The sequence below is a fragment of the Dendropsophus ebraccatus genome, chromosome 1, assembly GCF_027789765.1.
Source record: "Dendropsophus ebraccatus isolate aDenEbr1 chromosome 1, aDenEbr1.pat, whole genome shotgun sequence".
NCBI classification, from domain to species: domain Eukaryota; kingdom Metazoa; phylum Chordata; class Amphibia; order Anura; family Hylidae; genus Dendropsophus; species Dendropsophus ebraccatus.
This window is the reverse complement of record NC_091454.1, coordinates 45470701-45491261: the sequence shown is the minus strand read 5'-3', so window position 1 is coordinate 45491261 and position 20561 is coordinate 45470701. Positions and strand designations below refer to the sequence as shown.

General features: G+C 41.9%; 1 protein-coding gene across 3 annotated transcripts in view; it reads right to left on the bottom strand.

Annotated features, from left to right (window-relative positions):
- The window catches only part of VDAC1 (voltage dependent anion channel 1), a 32568-nt gene extending 12341 nt beyond the window's left edge, over positions 1-20227 (bottom strand). Inside the window, exons 1-6 of one of the 3 annotated variants that reach the window (XM_069970214.1) lie at positions 20120-20227; positions 12745-12817; positions 10885-10934; positions 5783-5935; positions 5644-5696; positions 314-541 (exon numbers count right to left, since the gene is read on the bottom strand). In XM_069970214.1, the coding sequence (XP_069826315.1) occupies positions 314-541; positions 5644-5696; positions 5783-5935; positions 10885-10934; positions 12745-12811 (551 nt within the window). In that variant the 5' untranslated portion in view covers positions 12812-12817; positions 20120-20227. Of the gene's footprint in view, positions 1-313; positions 542-5643; positions 5697-5782; positions 5936-10884; positions 10935-12744; positions 12818-20119 lie in introns of those variants that run through there. The other 2 variants (XM_069970223.1, XM_069970232.1) reach the window with 2 other exon arrangements.
- Positions 20228-20561: the final 334 nt, after the last annotated feature.

Genomic DNA, 20561 nt, shown 5'->3' with positions numbered 1-20561 from the left:
AAGGAATGTGCCATCATTTAGAGGGGAAAGGCGGACGTCTACTGTTAATGACAACCATTAAAAATGATCATTATCCATAGACGGCTCTTTTCTCGCTTAAAATCCTGTAGTGGGAACACAGCCTTAATGTGACATCATCCAGCAAAAAGCATAAAAATAATTTTTTACTACACAGGTTTTTATAAATGACATCTAAAAAGTGGAGAATGACTTACATTTAACCGAGAAACAAGGAATGACGGATTCAGTGAGTTCACTTGAAACTTTGCATGCTAAACCTTAACACTGCACAAGTCCTTGTTGATATACTTACACATTGGTGTGTAGCTGGAATTCGTCGGTTTTATATCCAACAGCAAAGTTGCTCTGTGAAACTCTAGACTTTGCTGATTCAAAAGTCATTTGGTAGCCTGCTAGCCAGCCTTCATAGCCAAATACCACCGCACCACGTATAGAGGGACCAGCAATATCAAAATCCATATCACAGCCCATGTTAATGTGCTCTCGCTTGTATGCACTCTTAATCTTCGCGTTCTTCTTTCTAAATTTTTACAGAAAACAATACAGTCAAGTTGTTCAGAAGTGCATACGTAAAAGTAAATGGTCACATAAAATGACATAAGCACAATACATGTAACATTGAAGGCCAGAGGAAGCAGAATACTCCTGCAGACAGCTGTAGCCGCTCATACACCAACATTGTCAATGCTTCCCTCCGCTGTATGCCATTTTTGAGAATTAAAGAATACTTGATGGCGAGACCTGCTCTTTTCTCTTTTTTTTCTGCTTTTTGAAATGGTTCATGATATGGATGGATTCATGGATATCATTTTATGTGAATACCCCGGGTTTAAAGTGATAATTTGTGAATAGACATCTACAACATTGCATGCTCTGTTGAGGTCTGCAGGCTACGGTAATGCCAACTCATCCTCTGACCCGAGTATTGTACATAGGCACAATTAGTTGCTGGAAAGTAATGGCTGTATTAGATGGCCTGATTCTGTATGTAAATAAATGTAGATATCTGGCATTTGCAAAGCCTGGCATGATCAGTCATGCTAATAATCGGCCTGTGTAAAAGGGCCTTGGGCTGGCTTTCCCATATTTGTAAACACAAAAGTAGCATCCCACTAAGATCACCAGTAGTCATGCGATGTTGCGGTTATTTTCGACAACATTGTGTAGCTATTGATGTACGAACTGGTGCCTGGTTTTCGCCACATTTGCATGTCTGAAGAAAGGGTACTGGGGGGAGGCAAGTAACTCACCAGGGCGGGAAGGAGGCTACCCCAGCCTAATAGAACAAAGGCGCACAGCCAGATTACTCCCAGATCAGGACCACCAGCCAGATACTGCAGACCACAGCGCTCATCTGGAGGGTCCCAAGAGGGGCTCTGTAGCTGCCTCCAAGTACTCACTGGTGCATAAGGGCTAAAGGCCCTATTCCATGGGCTGACTGAAAGGAGTAAACAAGCGCCATTAGCACTCGTTTGCTCCTCATTCCCCGCTCGCTGCTGACGCTATTCCACGGGCTGTAGCGAGCAGGGCTGTGGTGAGTCTGGGGGGGCTGCGGGGAGGCTGCCCGGGGGATCGCTGATCGTCCGGGCAGCCCATAGGATACAGCAGTGTCTGCTGCCGACGCTCCTATTCCACAGAGTGACGGCAGCAGATCGTTGCTGCATCAGTCGCTTGTTTTTCAACATGTTGAAAATCAAACGACTGCAACGATCAGCAGACATCGATCGTTGCTGTCAATTCCACGGGATGATTATCGGCCGAATACGGCCGATAATTGTTCCGTGGAATAGGGCCTAAGGACTCAATAGCACTCTTGCCTCCTGGGACTTTCCTACTAACAAGGGAGGGGAGTCAGGAGGCGACACTACAGGCTCAAACACAGCCAAGGAAGGAGAGTATCCACCAGTCAGGGCATGATCCAAAGAGCCCAGCCGGCTCTAGGAAGGAGCAGCCAGTCAACACCAGCAGTCCCCACAGCAACTGGGGTCCAGTCCATTACTACTGACTAATACAGTGGAAAACGGGACACCAACCACAAGGGTTTACAATCTACAAGAATATATAACTGTTCTTAAAGTAGAATATGTATGACTAAATGCAAAGCAATTTAATGGTGTAGATGTGGGTTTGTGTGTCAAAAAGTAGCAAATTTCTGTGCAATCCTTGCTGACAAATGTTCAACTTTTGGTTCCTGGTCCAAATGAAAAAGGTATATGGAAGCATGAAACCTTATATTTATGGTTAGTGTTAGGAAAGTGTAATTTATTATCTGCAACTTTATGTGTACATTTTTGAGCAAATCTACAGAAACCATAGTCTGTATCCATTTTTTCCAAGCAGTCCTAGGGTTGCATCCACCTTCTTCAGGCAGCAGGATTCAAATGCTGATCATTCATACAAAGCCAAATTTTCAGCACATTCATTCATCTCTAATCAGCATCCCACTACAAAAGGGATCCCCTATTCACTTCTATTGTCAGCTAATTGTTTGGACCACTTCTATTAACATCACTAATTCACCAGGACTCAGTGTCGTTTGCAGCGTTCTTAAGAACTGCTGCTCTAGGCTGCAGTATACCTCAGCCCCCTTAGGTGAAATCCCGATATATGATGTATAAATTCAGTGTGAAAAATAATCCTTGATAACAACTAACAAATATGTCTTTAAAATAAAGTATTAAAAACCAGCCCTTACATGTCAAATAGTATTTGGGGGGAAAACTGTTTTAACCCTTAAAAAAAAAAAAAAAAAACTGTGACCAGAATGTTGCATGAGGATATGTTTTCACATTTGCATCAGTAATTGCGTTAGTAAGAAACTAAGTCTGATGCCATGCACTATGGATGTTGCTCCCAGCAGTAGCATACAAGTATTATATCATGCGTTATTGAGAGCTGGAATGGAAAAGAACAGTAAGTACAGTAAGGAAATGAGATTATGAATAAGTCCGATGTCATGCAAATACCTCTTGTAAAGAGATGCGAACAAACAGAATACAAGTCCAATGCTATGGGCACACCATTAGAAAAAGGTTTTCCTATTGGCTAACTCACGTGTTACTCAATTTTTGCGACCATGTAATAGCATCAAGCATAACAGTGTTGTCTATTGGAGAAACCTGTGGTAAACTAACAAATAGGAGCTTAGGTGGCATAGGAAGCTTTTAATACCCTCACTATTGCCATCAATGATAGACCATAGGAACTACTAGAGATAAAATTTGAAATTAGCTAGATAAGACAGTGGCAGAATACATATAGGTGTCTTGAGCTTTATCACCTATATGTCTCTGTATGGTATATACAAGTGGATTATGTGCTTTTGAGCACATTCACAAGTATACAACACGGCAGACTGGCAAGCAAACAAGTGTATACCCTTTAGCACACACTGCCTCTATCTTGATCCTTCACAATATGAGCATAATGAGTGTTTTTTAATTGCATTTAGTATCGTTTTCTAGCGTAAGGCTGGGTTCACACTATTTAACTTATATGTTTCATGAGAGAAGGGATGACAAAAAAAAAAAAAAAAAAATTGTAAAACCCCCCCCCCCCCCAGAAAACCGATGCTTTTTTTGTGCGTACACAAAAATGTGGTAGACTACATTTGTGTACGTTTAAAGTAACCGTTTGGAAATGTATACGTTTAATTTTTGCAGTGAAAACCCAGCCCAACATGAGAATTTTACTATTCTGCAGATAGCGTTCCCCAGTGTAATTTTACTAGAACATTAAGTCAATAAAATGTATGGTGGAACCCCCAAAAGGGCTTCAGTATATTTTTAAAAAACTTATTTTTTTATTTTTATTTTTTAAAGCCCCCCTGTGGGACTTTATAAGAGGACTGGCAATCGGACTGCACAGAGGTAAGTAGTTCTCCGGCAGTTAGGGAAAACGAACCCTTGCAATCACATTGCAGGATACCCAATCGTTAAATGCCAGGAGCAGCTTCTGTCACTTAAATCCCACAATCTCCGGTTGCTTCTTGGTCTGAGCTGTGAGACTTGACTTGCAAGCCCATTCAGTGGCTGTAGTCAGGTCTAGCCCCTGCCGCTGAATGGCTAAACAGGCTCGAAACATCACAAATCGAGTCCCAGTGCAGGAACCAAGTGGACATTTTTTCTTTCATCCATCCTCTCCCCAGTAATAGTGAAAAAAGGCCTCCCTCCCAATTGCTGCTGCTTGTCATTAATGGTAAAGGCAGGGCTGCTGATAGGGGCCAATCCTCACCCGCTATGAAGCAAGCTCAGCTTCTGGGCTCACTTCATAGTTCCCTGGGAAAAGCATGGTGTTCACATGCGCCCATGCCATATCCTTCAGATGCCAATGGATGCCAGCCAGAATAAATCCCTGGATTAACGTCTTTTCACATGAAAACTAGTGGCCATAACTTGTAATGTTATATTTATCGGGAAAAGCATTTGGGCCTCCCACCTCCCTTGAACTTATGTTATGTAATTTTTCATAAAAGTTTACAGGTACACCAATTCCTTATCGACACATGATGTACATGGCTGATAATGAGGTATAGACTCAAGCTCTCTCTATATCCTGTGTCACTGGGAAACATTATTGATGCCTTTCATAGGTTGTGCAGTGGCAGGCTGGGCTTACTTCCACGTGTTTGTAACAACAGCGCAAGGCCTCTGTTAGGTCTTTACAGTTGCCGTGGCTCAGCAACTTGGGCATGAGTGTAAAGAAACGCTGAAGTGCACCATTGCTGATTTTTGGTTACAACACAGAAATAGAATAAAAAGTGATATAGTGATAAGTGACATATATACAAGTGTGGTACCAAAAAAGTACAAATTAATGCGCAAAAAGTTAGCCCCATAAACCTAAAAATAAATTAGTTTTAGGGGTTCAGAATAAAGCAATTTTAAGCATTTTAAAAGTAGTAAAATAAAATATAAGTTATATAAATTGGAAATCATTGGATTATCATTGTAATCCTACCAATTTGAGGAATATAGATAAGTATAGATATAAGTTTTACCGTATGGCAAAAGGCATAAAAACAGACCCCACAGCCTGAGGCTGCTCTTGTAGTCAGTGCACGTTAAACCTTAGGCCCTGTTCACACTGCCGAATCCTGCCTTCAATCTCTTTAAATGGGAGGGCTCATGCGCCTCCGCTCAAAGAATTAACATGTCAATTCTTTAAGCTGAGAGGCGCAGAAAGCGGAGACGCGTGAGCTCTCCTATTCAAACACATTGAAAGCAGGATTCAGCGATGAGTCCGCACCAAATCTCTGCACCGATTTCATAGTGTCAACGGGGCCTTACAGCCAGAGTTGCCACTTTAGGCTCTGTTCCCACATGCATGCATTTGAAAGTGTGCCCCTAGTGTTATACACTGGCAGGACAATACTGAAGTTAGCGATTGGCTTAGTTGCTGTCATTCCTAAGAATAGTCCATCTCACAAGTTAAAAAGGAGAGCAACAAATATGGGTTGTGTTTTATATTCATGGCAGGCCCAAAACAATAAAAAAAATAATGCAAGCATCCCAAATATAATTATTAGATACTGACACAGTTCACTAGGATATTACAAAGTACCAATACACACATATGAGCAAACGAGGTGCCTGGCTGTACAGTTATATAATTGCTTCTTACCCAGTATTAGGAGAGAATGACGAGTCAAAGGTCAACTTCAGTCCTTTTGCAAGCTGAACAGAAAGAAATTGGCCAGTTGCATTTACATTTGTCAGATACAGATTAGTAATGTGCATGTTGTGTCAGGTCTCCTCCTTACCTGATCTTCTACAGTGATCTCAGTGCCCAGGGTGTTATCGGTGTTCCACTTCTCTGTGAATGTCAGGCCATATTCTGACCACTTGTATTTGGTTTCAAGGCTGCCGCTGACTTTGCTGGTCTCTGCATTTGCTGAACCTGAGCTTGTAAATTCCTTGATAAGAAAAAAATATTGTAGTTACCTAGTAAGTATAAATCTTAAGTATAAATAACTGCCCATAATATTAACATTTCATTGACATAACACTATGATTCCCGTGGATAGGCTTTAATTTGTTTTATCCTAGATGGTAATTTTTTTTTCCAGATTGGATAAATCCCCCAAGTTATAAGATTATCTTTGACCATTTACAGCTATTTAACGGTATAATAGTTTCAAGGTCAAACTGTGGCAATCATATAATATTAATGTAACAGTAATAATGTAAGTCAATGGAAAATATATCATGCTGTATGGCATCCGTTTTTACATCCATTTTTTTCCCCTTTAAATGTATACGGTAAAAAGACAATAAAAACACAGTGGGAACCTGGCCTAACATAAACCAATCTTTAAGGTCCCCATCACTTCATATTTATGCATGCCAAACCCATTGCTTGCTTTATAGTGTATGGGGTTCTCCCAACACTCCACTGACAAATGACCATGAAAATTCTCAGACATATGACCATCTTCATTCTGATATACTGATATAATGTGAAACCACTCAGTTTGGCAAAGATCTAACTAAAGCGACCTTTCCCCAACCCTTATAGCATAGTTGGATATTGACTGAAAGGGACACTTAAAGGGGTACTCCGGCCTGGGTTTTTTTTTTTTTTATATGGCCAGGGAGGAGGTGGCTGAGGGCAACGACGTCCACTCACCTCCCCGGTTCCAGCATCGAGTCCCCGCCTCTATCACTGACTGGCTGAGCAGATTTGAAACGTCACGTCTCAAGCCCGCGTCAGACACCAGGAAGCGGCGGGGCAGCGGGATCCCGCCTGTCACTGGCTGGCTGAGCGGACTTGAAACGGGTCTGACTCTTGGTACCTCCACTTCTCAGTAGTTTGAAGTGGTCTTTGTGAGAGTGCCACATCCTCTTTAATGTTTATGTGCACTTGTTCTTGCAGTCACTGTCTTATCAGCAGTGGGGATGCAAGGATCTGCAGCATTGCCTTTGATCATTGAGTGTACAAATAGTACAACTATTGCAAGGACAAATAAAGGAAAACACTGAAGAGACTGCAAGGCTCACACAAGTATTACTTCCCCTTCAAACAGCTTACTAGTGTTGAAATGTTGATTGTTGACTGTTTGCTCCAGAGCTGGATCAGGTAAAAATCTTGTCTCTGCATCTGGCAATAAAACTGCCAGTGTTGTTTATCAACAGACTGTCCTCTAAGGCTAGGTTCACACTGCGTTTTTGCAATCCGTTTTTTTTTTTTTTCAAAAAACGGATGAAAAACACGGATGCATTTGTGTGCATCAGTTTTGATCAGTTTTTCCATTTACTTCCATTATAAAAAAAAACAAAAAAAACAACACTGATCAAAACTACAAAAGTAGTGTCAGCTACGTTTTTTTTTGTCCATCAAAAAAATGGATCAGTTTTGATCCATTTTTTTTTATTTTTTTTATTTTTTTTTTTACAATGGAAGTCAATGGAAAAACGGATGCACAGAAATTCATCCGTTTTTTGCAAAAAACGGATTGCAAAAATGGATTGCAAAAACGCAGTGTGAACCTAGCCTAACTCCATCTCCTGCCAGCTTGGCTATTAAGTGTTTATGAGGCTAAAAATTAAATAAACAGTGTTTAACTGCCAGGGTATAAAGGGCTACTAGCAATTTCCCCTTGAGCAACACAATGATGGCATAGACTGGCCCCATGGGCAACCTTGGAACAAATCCAATAAACACACAAAAAGACAAGCACTTAATATTTGTCATTGCCAGGTAATTTTTCTAGTAATAATATTATTATTATTATCTATATCATAAAAATCAAAGTCTGTCTGTCTGTCTGTCCTCTATAGACTTCCAAACGCCTGAACCGTTTGACCCCAAATTTGGCACACAGATACATTGGGTGCCCGGGAAGGTTATTGCGAAGGTCCCGTCCCCGCCAGATGTACAGGAGGGGAGGGGGAGGGGAAAGAGAGGCGCCCCATAGAGATGAATGGGAAAATCTCCTCACTGCAAACACAGGTGATATAATTAGCTGCAGCAGACACGGCAGTTGGGACCTTAGCAACCAATAGGATTACTGCTTTCATTTTCACAGGGAGCAATGGTTGCTAGGGAAGCTGCCTCACAACATCCACAGTAATAACTGGTAGACCCCCTACTCCATCTATACAGTACATGTATATACAGGGCCCCCTACTCCATCTATACAGTACATATATATACAGGGCCCCCTACTCCATCTATACAGTACATATATATACAGGGCCCCCTACTCCATCTATACAGGACATGTATATACAGGACCCCCTACTCCATCTATACAGGACATGTATATACAGGACCCCCTACTCCATCTATACAGTACATGTATATACAGGGCACAACAGGTATACCAAACTGTGACTGGGTAACACTGCTACACCAGACCTGACCAATACCGCCATACTGTGCTGGATAACACTTTCATACCAGACCTGACCAATACCGCCATACTGTGACTGGATAACAACTCCATACCAGACCTGACCAATACCGCCATACTGTGACTGGATAACACCTCCATACCAGACCTGACCAATACCGCCATACTGTGACTGGGTAACACCGCCACACTAGACCTGACCAATACCGCCATACTGTGACTGGATAACAGTGCCACACCAGACCTGACCAATACCGCCATACTGTGACTGGATAACACTGTCATACCAGACCTGACCAATACCGCCATACTGTGACTGGATAACACTGTCCTATAAGACCTGACCAATACCGCCACACCAGACCTGACCAATACCTCTATACTGTGCTGGATAACACTGTCATACCAGACCTGACCAATACTGCCATACTGTGACTGGATAACACTGCCATACCAGACCTCACCAATACCGCCATACTGTGCTGGATAACACTGTCATACCAGACCTGACCAATACCGCCATACTGTGACTGGATAACACTGCCATACCAGACCTGACCAATACCGGCAAACTGTGACTGGGTAACACCGCCACACCAGTCCTGACCAATACCACCATACTGTGACTGGATAACACCATCATATCAGACCTGACCAATACTGCCATACTGTGACTGGATAACACCGCTATACCAGACCTGACCAATACCACCATACCGTGACTGGATAACACCGCTATACCAGACCTGACCAATACCACCATACTGTGACTGGATAACACCCCCATACCAGACATGACCAATACCGACACACTGTGACTGAATAACACTGCCATACGGGTAAATACAACCCTGCAGGTATACAGGACACTACAGGTATACAGGACCCCAAAACTATACACTACAAGTGCACGGGACCTCCACAAAACTATATACTACAGGTATACAGGACCCCAAACTTTACACTACAGGTATACAGGACCCCAAAACTATATACTACAGGTATACAGGACCTCCACCAACTATATACTTCAGTTAATTTACTCTTGTATATATTTATATTGTATATAAGTTGTATAAATGTGTTTAATTCAACTATTAACACACACCTGTTAGCATCATGTGATGTTTTTCTCCTCCCTTTTGGGGGGCGTATCCCTTGTAACATACTGGTCATATCCTCTTATAAAAGCTTGTAATATTCAGTATAAATTTGCCATGATTAAGGGACCAGTGTCCTGAAACGCGTCGGCGTGTTTTTTATTGTTATGTTTGGATTTTAAGAGGATTTCTAAATAAAGACTTTACATTTTACTTGGAGCTGTGGACTTCCACTTTTTACCTATTGCCACCGGAAAATGGCCCGGATCTCTGTTTCCTTCCACCTGCTCCAGACGTAATTGAGGACCAGCACCACTGACTATTGCACACATGGTGAGCTGATTTGCCTTTCTACATACAGGACCTCCACCAACTATATACTACAGGTATACAGGACCCCAAACTATACACTACAGGTATACAGGACCCCAAAACTATATACTACAGGTATACAGGACCTCCACCAACTATATACTTCAGGTATACAGGACCTCCACCAACTATATACTACAGGTATACAGGACCCCAAACTATACACTACAGGTATACAGGACCCCAAAACTATACACTACAGGTATACAGTAACTCCACTAACTATATACTACAGGTATATAGGACCCCAAACTATACACTACAGGTATACAGGACCTCAAAACCATACACTACAGGTATACAGGACCTACACCAACTCTATAATACAGGTATACAGCACCTTCACCAACTCTATACTACAAGTATACAGGACCCCAAATATACTACAGGTATACAGGAACTCCACCAGCTATATACTACAGGTATATAGGACCCCAAACTATACACTACAGGTATACAGGACCTCCACCAACTCTATACTATAGTTATACAGGACCCTCAAACTATATACTACAGGTATACAGCACCCTCACACCAAATATACTACAGGTATACAGGACCCCCAAACTATACAGTACAGGTATACAGGACCTTCACCAACTGTACACTGCAGGTATACAGGACCTCCCTCAACTATACACTATAGGTATACAGCCCCCCCAACTATGCACTACAGATATGCGAGACCCCTAAAAACTATACATTGTGGGTATACAGAACCCTTCCAACTATGCACTACAGGTATACACTAATTCCACTGATTAACTCAGATGAAACAATACCTTTAGCTTGGCCTCCTGGGCACCTTAGAACAAATCTAATTAACACACTGACACTTTATACCCGGGCAGCGCCGGGTACATTTTCTAGTTATTATTCTTATTGGAGAATACCTCTATTAGTAGTTTATATTATATTCTTATAAAAGTGCCTTCAAATGTGTAATATTCTTCCCCTGTGCATTCTCTTCACCTTTACTGGTTGACACGCATTGTTGCTTAGAGCATTTCATTAAAGAGAAGCTTATTGGAAACTTACCAGTCCATTTTCAGATTTTGTTTTCAAGTCAAGCTTTATGAAGCCAAATCCTAAAAAAGAGAAGACATATTAAGAAAATAATATGATTTATTAATGTCTAAAAAGTAAATGCATAATTCTATATCCTGTGCCCTTTTGGAAAGACAACATCTTTACCATAGATGATTCTAATTCTGGCTACTAGGCCATATACAGATGGGAAGGATTTTTCATGGGCTTCCAATGTAGATTCCACAGTAATGTCAAGTACAATAGAAGTAGAAGCCACCAGACTGGTTTGATTTTAGGCCACTCCTGTTGTCAAAGTATCTTCCTAATTTTACCCTACTGTCCTCTTCTATGAAGATTTCATTTTCAATGCTACCAGGTCGCTACCCCAGAGCAAAATCTATTTATGTTACATAGTTAATAATGCTGGGGGGGGGGGGAAAGTCTATTAAGTTCAGCATAACCCTACTCTGTTGATCCAGAGAAAGGGAAAATCCCTCATGAGGCAAATGCCACCATCACAGGGAGAAAAAAATCCCAACTCCAAAGTGGCAATTAGAATAAATCCCTGGATCAACATCCTAAACAGGGTAACATGTATGTATGTATACATATGTCTCTAAGAACGTCCTCCTTGTTCTCTGCAGGTTCATGCTGCTGTGTACCTGATATTTATACCCGGGGTTTTCTTTTTGCTGTCCATTGCTGGACAGCAATATGTATGGCTGTGTGTATTGCCTTTTTGTACCCTTTTGGTCCAGCAACTGTGCCACACGATGGCAGAGGAAAAGGAAGTTCAGCCATTCTGATGCACACAAAAACGCCTAAACCACAAAGATTATCCACACAAAGTTAACCCTTTGAGGACCAGGCCCTAAATGACCCAGTGGACCGCGCAAATTTTGTTCTTTGCGCTTTCGTTTTTTCCTCCTCCCCTTCTATGAGCTCTAGCACTTTCAGTTTTCTATCTACAATGCCATGTAATGGCTTATTTGTTAGAGGAATAGTTGTACTTTGTAATGGCGTCTTTCATTCTACCATAACATGTATGATGGAAGCCCAAAGATATTATTTATGAAGATATAAATAGGTGAAATCGTAAAAAAGAATGCAATATGGTAACGTTTGGGGGGTTGCTGTGTCTACGTAATGTACTATATGGTAAAAGCGTCATGATACCATTATTCTATAGGTCAGTCCGAACACAACCATATGCAGGTTTACACAGATTCTCTAATGTTATATATATTTTTTTAGTGAAATCCTTTTTTTGGCAATTAATTATTAATAAAATGGGCCTATTGTGACGCTTATAGTGCTTTTATTTTTTCACTTATGAGGCTGTATGGGGTGTCATTTTTTCCGCCATGATCTCTAGTTTTTATTAATACCATATTTGTAAAGATCGGACGTTTTGATCACTTTTTATAATTTTTTTTTAATATATAATGTAACAGGCTGTATGGGTCCATTTACACAGAAAGATTATCTGACAGATTATCTGTCAAAGATTTGAAGCCAAAACCAGGAATGGATTTGAAGAGAGGAGAAATCTTAGGCTTTTCTTTATGACTTGATCTCTGTTTATAGTCTGTTTCTGGCTTTGGCTTCAAATCTTTGGCAGATAATCTTTCTGTGTAAATGGATCCTATTACACGGCTCGATCTGGGGGAAGCAAGTGCCAACCTGTCAGTTCAGTGCTCGCTTCCCCCTTGTTCCCTGCTTGTGCTATTACATGAACAGACAGCATGCAAGGAGGAGGAGGGGGGCCGTGGGGTCATTAGATTGTTCAGCCGCCTATATTTCGGAATAAATGCAAATGCTTTATTCATTCAATTCACATGAAACCGTAGAGCAGTTATGACATCTTACCATATCCTTTGGTGAATACATCTCGAGCAGGTTTTCCTAGGTCAGCATAAGATGGAGGTATGGCCATTTTCTACTGGGGAAAAAAAGAAAAGAAAATGATTTGTACATAGTAATAACAGTAAGTGTAAAGGGAAACCTTTTTTAAGGCAAAGAAAAAACTGAATTGAAATGTATGTTTTGAGAACAGGCCATACTCGAAGCAGACCTCACTAAATTCTGATAGCTGAATGCACCCAATGACTGTATCACCCCAAAAAACATAAAGGACTACACAAACGATCACAAACCTATCACTTGCGCCGGGACATAATAGATATATTGTAAGATTCACATTGCACAATATTCTACATTTTCTCTCATTTTTTTTCTTTCTGCAAGTGCCAAGTGGCTTAGAGAGTGGTGGGCAGGCCTGTGCACCTTATTGTTAGTTGATCTGTTAAATCTTGAAAAACTGCAATAACATCACAAAGTCTTTGGTCAGTACTTTTTCAACCAAAATCAGAAGTGGAACTGACAGAGCAAAATTATAATGGAAAGATGTGCACAGTTAATTGTGTTTTTAACACACACCAGGTTTTAGTTGAAAAAATACTGACCAAAAGACTGATAATGTGTGTGAATAGTAGATATTACATGTATTGATAATAAAGACGATCATGATCTTATAAGTACTGCCAGAAAGTCCAACATATTTTAAAATATCATTATCTGGAGCTGGGGAATTGACAGCATGTTATTTCTTATATCCTCCCCAGCACTTGTGAAAATAAAGAGGTCACCCCAGACTTCTCCATGAAGCGTTGCTTTTAAACTTGCATTTTTGCAGCTTCTCCCATTAAAATTAAAACTTTTTTGGAGAGAAACACAATTTTGAGGTGTTTTTTGTGCAAAAAGAGCTCATATAGTCCCACTATTGTATCTTTAGTTGTTTAGCTGTTATAATGTATGATAGATTTATAAGATTTTCAGCCTCTAGGTAGTGTCACAGTATTCAAAGTGTCACAGCTGAGGGGGACATATTGGGCCTCATTTACTAACAATGTGTGAATTTTAAGCCGCTATGCTGTTGGTTGTGTTTGTTTTTTTAGCATCAAATTCAATATTGTGGCACATTCCCATAGTAAATCTGGAAGGTTTTTCACAGGGCAAAACTAAAACCCAAACCTTACTCCACCGTAGAAGTGGCTGTTTTTTAAAAAAAGAAAACCTGCCAAAAAATGAGGGTTTGCTTAGTAAATCTGTCGATCGTGGCAGGTTTTAAAGGACACACCCATAACACACCCACTTGGCAGGTTTCTGAGTGTGTCAGTTTTTCGGAAAAATTGCAAAAAGTTGCATACCTTTAGTAAATATGTCGGAACACTAGACGGACAGGGAAAATAGACAAAAACATGACAATTTGCTGCCGGGAACACCTTAGTAAATCAGGCCCATTATATTGGAAGTGCTACACTTTTAGGCCTAAAAATGTAACAAACTGACAGGTTCACAAATTTTCAAGCACCAATATGAATAGATATCTAAGCTCTTTCATATCACGACAGTGATACATTGTGAATGATATTGCACAGCTCCATCATTACCATCATCTCCATTTAGATACATAATAAATTATTCCCACGCTGTAGCACAACACTATAATACTGAGCTTATTAACATTCTTCCATGCTGGTGAACTTGATGTGGTATGCGGTGCAAAGCATACAGTGTGTATATCCTCCCATAAACACATTTAAAAAGTCACGTATAGCACTGCTGCAAGTAACCAAAAGAAACAGAAAATTAGGATGAATCAAAACCAATACTACTCTATCCAAGCAAAATGTCAGGAATGATTCTTCACGCGAGCATGGCTTGCTGCTTCTAAAGATTTATGGATAACCTGCCATTTTATAACCTAAAAGCACAAAGAGCTCAGTAAATGCCAGATAAGCTAGGCACACCTGCCACACAGGTATTTGTATGAAGGATGTGCTAATTCCCATCTGCAGTATGTTATGGAGGTTGTGGGCAAATCATCGCAACTATTTATTGACTTCCTAACCTGATCTACAGTTACACAGAACTACATCACATTATTAGGCTATGTGCAATTTTACAGTATGTTCAATGGACAAAACAGTTCAGTATACACTTTCCTACTTAGTCCAGTCTGCCTAATAAAGAACACAAACTAACGATAAGATGGTGAGTGCCATGATTATTTCTTAAGGACGATACTGTGATTACTGTAAAAAATAATTGTAAGTGCATTACAACTTTTGTAGAAATGGACCGAGAGTAGTCGCTGTCAGACTTCGTTCAGTCCATTGATTTTAACAAATCTGACCCAGATAACCCACATAGTGGACAATCTACTAATCAAATTAGGATATGTTTAAACAAGGTTATATAAATGCCGCACCTCTTAGTATATTTTTCTGCAAATTGGCAGTGAGAAACCCGCTGCGGATCTGTTTTTTGTGTTTGTACCCTTAGGCCATGTTCACATGGTGTATCGGACCAGCCATTCCGTGACCCGGCCGGGTCATGGAGCGTCCGGTCTCTGAAAAGATCATCGGCGCGCGTCCGCATCAGTACTACCCATAGCACACTGTGAAGCAAGCGGCCGCAGCCGCTCTCTCCACAGTGAGCACTGACATGGATTCCTACGGCCGCTATTCACTGAATAGCGGCTGCAGAAAACTGACGTGTCAGTTCTTTGCGGCGCCGATTGGGATCCCGGCGGAAGCCTATACTATGTGTATACGTTCCGGCCGGGATCCTATAGAGAAACATGCAGTGTAGCTATGTGTACAAAGTACGGCCGTTGTTGCCGATTGCAACAACAGCCATACTTTTACGTTGTGTGAACACAGCTTTATGGTGCGTTTACACAAAGATTTATCAGACAGTTTTTTGAAGCCAAAACCAGGAATGGATTTGAGGAGAAATCTCAGTCTTTCCTTTATGACCTGTACCCTGTTTATAGTCTGCTAAGTCCGCCGAAATATAAAAATGCTAATTAGCAGTGCTGAAGCACTGGAGGGCGGCCCGGCGTCTGTGATTCAAGCTCCTCTCCTCCCCCCTCCGTGACGGCCTCTGCTCATGCTGGCACGCCTCCTATACTAAGCCATCGGGCAGAAGACAGGAGGTGGGGCTGTGCGGCCGGCGTGTCACGGAATGGGGGAAGGAGAGGAGCTTGAATCACAGATGCCGGGCCGTCCCCCCAGGGCTTCAGCACTGCTAATTAGCATATTTAGATTTCGGCGGATTTAACAGCAACCGAGCAACAAATTTGAAAATGCTCCACAGCATCAGATTCTAGAGAGCAGCACCGACAGGATGGTATGCATATGTCTATATTACTGTTGTGATGGTACATCCTCTTTAAGTGGGTCTGTAGGTAAAAAAAAAAAATGCAAGCAAAAAAACAAAACAAAAGTGCAAATGCGAAAATGGGCCTGGTCCTTTTTTTTTTTTTCTACACACAGTTTTATGGTCCCTCTAGGGCAGTGCTTCTCAAACTTTTTCTACTGGAGCCTCACCTAAAAGACCAAGGCAATGCTTGCACCTCACCAGACTGGCCAAGAGGATGCCTGGGCCTCACTATCTGTGGTGAAAGTCCATTTAAAAGCTGGAAATATGAGTTTCACTCATCTCCCAAGCTCTATATGCTAATAAATTAGGTACAAAATAAGTTAATAATGTTGCTAAAATGGAGATTTTTGCAAACAGCAAAAGGACTGTGCAGATCATACTTACTTTGTGAAAACTGCCTCCCCAGCTGGGCCTCACCAACAACTAGGGGGCGCCTCACTGGTGAGGCCCGCCTCACAGTTTGAGAAGCACTGCTCTAGGGGACCTCTAAGAGCAATCTACATCACGGGGCACTAAAGGGTTAGAATTACTACTGTATCAGATTCCACTTTTATTCCTTCTTTGAAAAATGAAAGGTGGAATATGATTGGTTTTCTGGGGCAGCTAAGACAATTCTACTTTAAACCAGATAAATTTGCCCAAATGTTATTAAGTTAAACATATTTAAGAATTTTTGGAGACGTTTTACTAGTGTTCCATTTTTCTTTCTATATTATAAAACAATCCTCAAATCTTGCTATATTTATTCTCACCACTGGAGCTAAAACTAGGCTGAGACTTCCTGTTCTGTCTGTGCTGAAAAAAAGAAGGCTGCTGTAAAATGATCTGTGCAGAATTACAGTGACATGTGACACCAGTCTATAGAGGAGAAAATAGCATCTCCCTGTGGAATGACCTCTTCAAAGGTCACAGAGTACACTCAGTGATGTTTCACAATCATCTCAAGCAGACAGTCTCTGTTTATTGTAGTCTATGTTCATGGGTCTTTCTGTAAAACATGTCACTAAATGCTGTTAAAAACAGCCCAGGCAAAATGGCAACCCCCATAATGTACAAAATGTGAAATGAAAAAAAAATCAGAAAATAGAAATTAATTAGAAAAAAAAAAGAACATTTTTGTATCTGACAATCTGCCGCAATTTTGGTACACGTGAACGCATACAGACTCGCAGCGTAAATCATGCTGCGAGTCTGGCAGGTCCTTGCAGTTCCCTGTCACTACATACTCGCAGCTGCGTCTATGTAATTCTGCCTCCCCTTAACACCTTCGGCTCCCTCTCTGCTGCTTGTATACATTACCTCTTCTTGCTGCACAGGGTCCCGATGTACTGCTCTCCCGCCCAGCCAATCAGTGGCTGCGGCTGGGCAACACACTGATTGGCTCGGCGGGAGAGCAGTACGCCGGGACACCGTGCAGCAAGGAGAGGTAATGTATACAAGCAGCAGAGTGGGAGCTGAAGGGGTTAAGGGAGCGGCAGAATTACATACTCGCAGCAGTCTCTCAGGCAGCTGAGTGACAGGGAACTGCCAGGACCTCCCAGGCTCGCAGCAAGATTTACGCTGCGAGTCTGTACATGTGGACAGACCCTATAAGAACATTTTGGTGACATGCCCTTTAAAGCATACCTGGATAATTTGGGCCCAAAAGTAAAATCTCAATTATTTATTTTTATTCTCGATTTTAAAAAAAAAATTGACCAGGTAAAAGAATTTACAACCTATGGAAGTCTAGCTATTCAGACTGTATTATGATGCCAGTCCAGACCCTGCAGACTGAGAAGGATATAATGCCCCCATGGGCTGGGTATGTGCTCACAGTATGGTCAGGCCGATTTAGGGTACTATTACACGGTACGATAATCGGACGAATTGGCCCGATTCGGACGATTATCGCTCCGTGTAATAAATGCAACGATCAGCCGATGACAACGATCATCGGCTGATTGTTCATAAAGGTTAGACCCTACTTTTGTCGGGCGCCGACCGCGCACCGCTGCGTGTAATAGCGGTGCGTGGACGGCGACTAACGATATACATTACCCATCCACGTTCCAGGGCTGCTCCTGCCGTCCGCTTCTCCCGGGGTCCCGTGCGCGCTCTAGCTTCACAGAGGCCTGTCAGCTGATAGGCCGCTCAGCTAATCACAGGCCGCGGCGGTCCCGGCCTGTGATTGGCTGAGCGGCCTACCAGCTGACAGGCCGATCTAGCAGATCGCTGCTCGTTTACAGGTATTATCGGGCCCTGCTCGGCCCGTGTAATACCACCCTTAGTCTTCGGGTGGACGGCGGAATCTGCCTGTGTATAGAATGGAGCCTATCCAAAACCAGAACAAAAGGATTGAAAAAGAAATGGACTACACCTCACAGATTACTCAAAATCAAACACAATATTTTTTTTACATAAATGCAGGGGCCAAAAATAAAAAAAACACTAAACATTTAAAATGTTAAATTTTTAAATGTTTTTAGTGTTTTTTTTTGTCCCCTGCATTTATGTAAAAGGGGGACCTGGCGTGCCCTGCAAGACTTTGATCAGCAATTTGGTTTAGGCCATGATGGAGAGAATGGAGTATAATCAATTGTGTGCACAGGTGTCTTTATACCTGCCTTTATAGGTAATAAGTTCAAACAGGTAATGAGTGCAGAGTAGGAGGAGCTTCTTAAAGGAAAACTAACAAGTCTGTGAGAGCCAGAATTCTTGCTAGTTGATGAGTTATCATATACTTATTTTATAATAAAATGCTATTTAAAAAAAAAAAAAAACGATTCTGGATTATTTTTTTTTTATACATTCTGTACAATTGAAGTGTACCTAAAAATTACAGACCTCTCTATTCTTTGTAGGTGGAAAAACTTGCAAACTCAAGAGTGAAAACAAATTTCCTTTATTTCCTCCACTGCATATCTAGGGTATCATATCACAGGACTGTTTCCCTGCATGACCTTGAGCAGGGCAAACCTATAATAAATGCCCACATAGATGACTAGGCCCTGCAAAGCATCCTTATTACTACGCGTCAAAAGCCCCTTTGAAGGTGAATGATCCATTGTTCCTCTGCAGGGACAGAAGGGCACATTTTTTTCCACTATGTTTGTGCAGTCATGCATTGAGATACACTGTACATTCACATGTGTACGCTGCTTTCTCAATGAAGGTCGTAGCCATGGTGAACATAGAGAGAAATAGTTCAAGGGAATGTATATCCTGGATTGTTTTTTTTCCGGATCAGATCCAGATACTAAAACATGTCCTTTTTTTTCTAATCTGTTTCTATTTTCAGACAGTTTTTTTTTTATTTTTAGTACATGGGGGCTGCCATTTTCCCTGTGCTGTTTTAACAGCATTTAGCGACATGCTTTACGGCAAGCCTCATGGACATGGACACAGGGAGGGGAAAACATAGATGCTATTGTCTTTGCTGTCACCTTCTGCTGCTATTCTGAACAGCTCACTTTCTGGCAGCCCCCTACTTATCACACACAACAGGAAGTCTCAGTTTAGGTTTAAGCCTAGCGGCCAAAATGGAAACTCCAAGAATTCATGATTATTTTATAATACACAAAGTAAAATTGAAAAAAATCAATTCTTAAAAAAAAAAATATATATATATTGTTGCTTCTTTTCACCATATCAACCATCTAACACTGAAATGAATGGGATATTATTCGGTATATGAATAGGAGACACATGCAATGATTGGCATATACGCCTGCACACCATGCCCGGAGCTGGAAGCCGTCACTTGGCACAGCCATGGCTTCTGTCCCTGGAGGAAGATTCATCGTTACACACAATGGATGTCTCCCCAGAGATGTTCATAGTGGAACAGGCCGGAGAAGCAGCACACTACACCCCACACCCAGCGCTATGCACCGTACAGCTGCAGAGGTCATCCCGCAGCCGTGGCCTCCGTGTACCCAGCAGCACACCGGGACACCGAGGCTGCCGGGCGGGCGCAGCGGTGACTATAGGCGACTATACACGTGTTATATGACATATCACCGGGCAGGATTACCTTTGTATGACACAGCCGGCGGTGCTGCAGCCTCAGATGTCACTGACAGCAGTAAGAGAAGCGAAACGGAAGGGGGAGGAGCAGAAGGGAAAACCTAGGAAAGCGTCGGAGTGACGTCACAATCACTCCATCTGGAACGTGATCCTGGCGGCTGAGTCACAGATTCCTGATGTGAATGGAGCGTCCCTGATAACGGGGAGCAGGGATTGGTGGGTTACCTCACATCCGGGTATTACTGGAGACAGGTGCGGACAGGCCCTCCTGGGAGTGATCCCGGCAAGCTGGGGCAATGGCTGAGATGGGAGATACCATTTATGGGGGATGCTTAGTACCTACAGGGAATGTGTACATAAGGGAATACCACCTACAAGGGTGTATTACCTACATACTTGTAAGGAGGGCACTACCTACTGGGGGGCACGTGCTACCAGCAGAGATTACC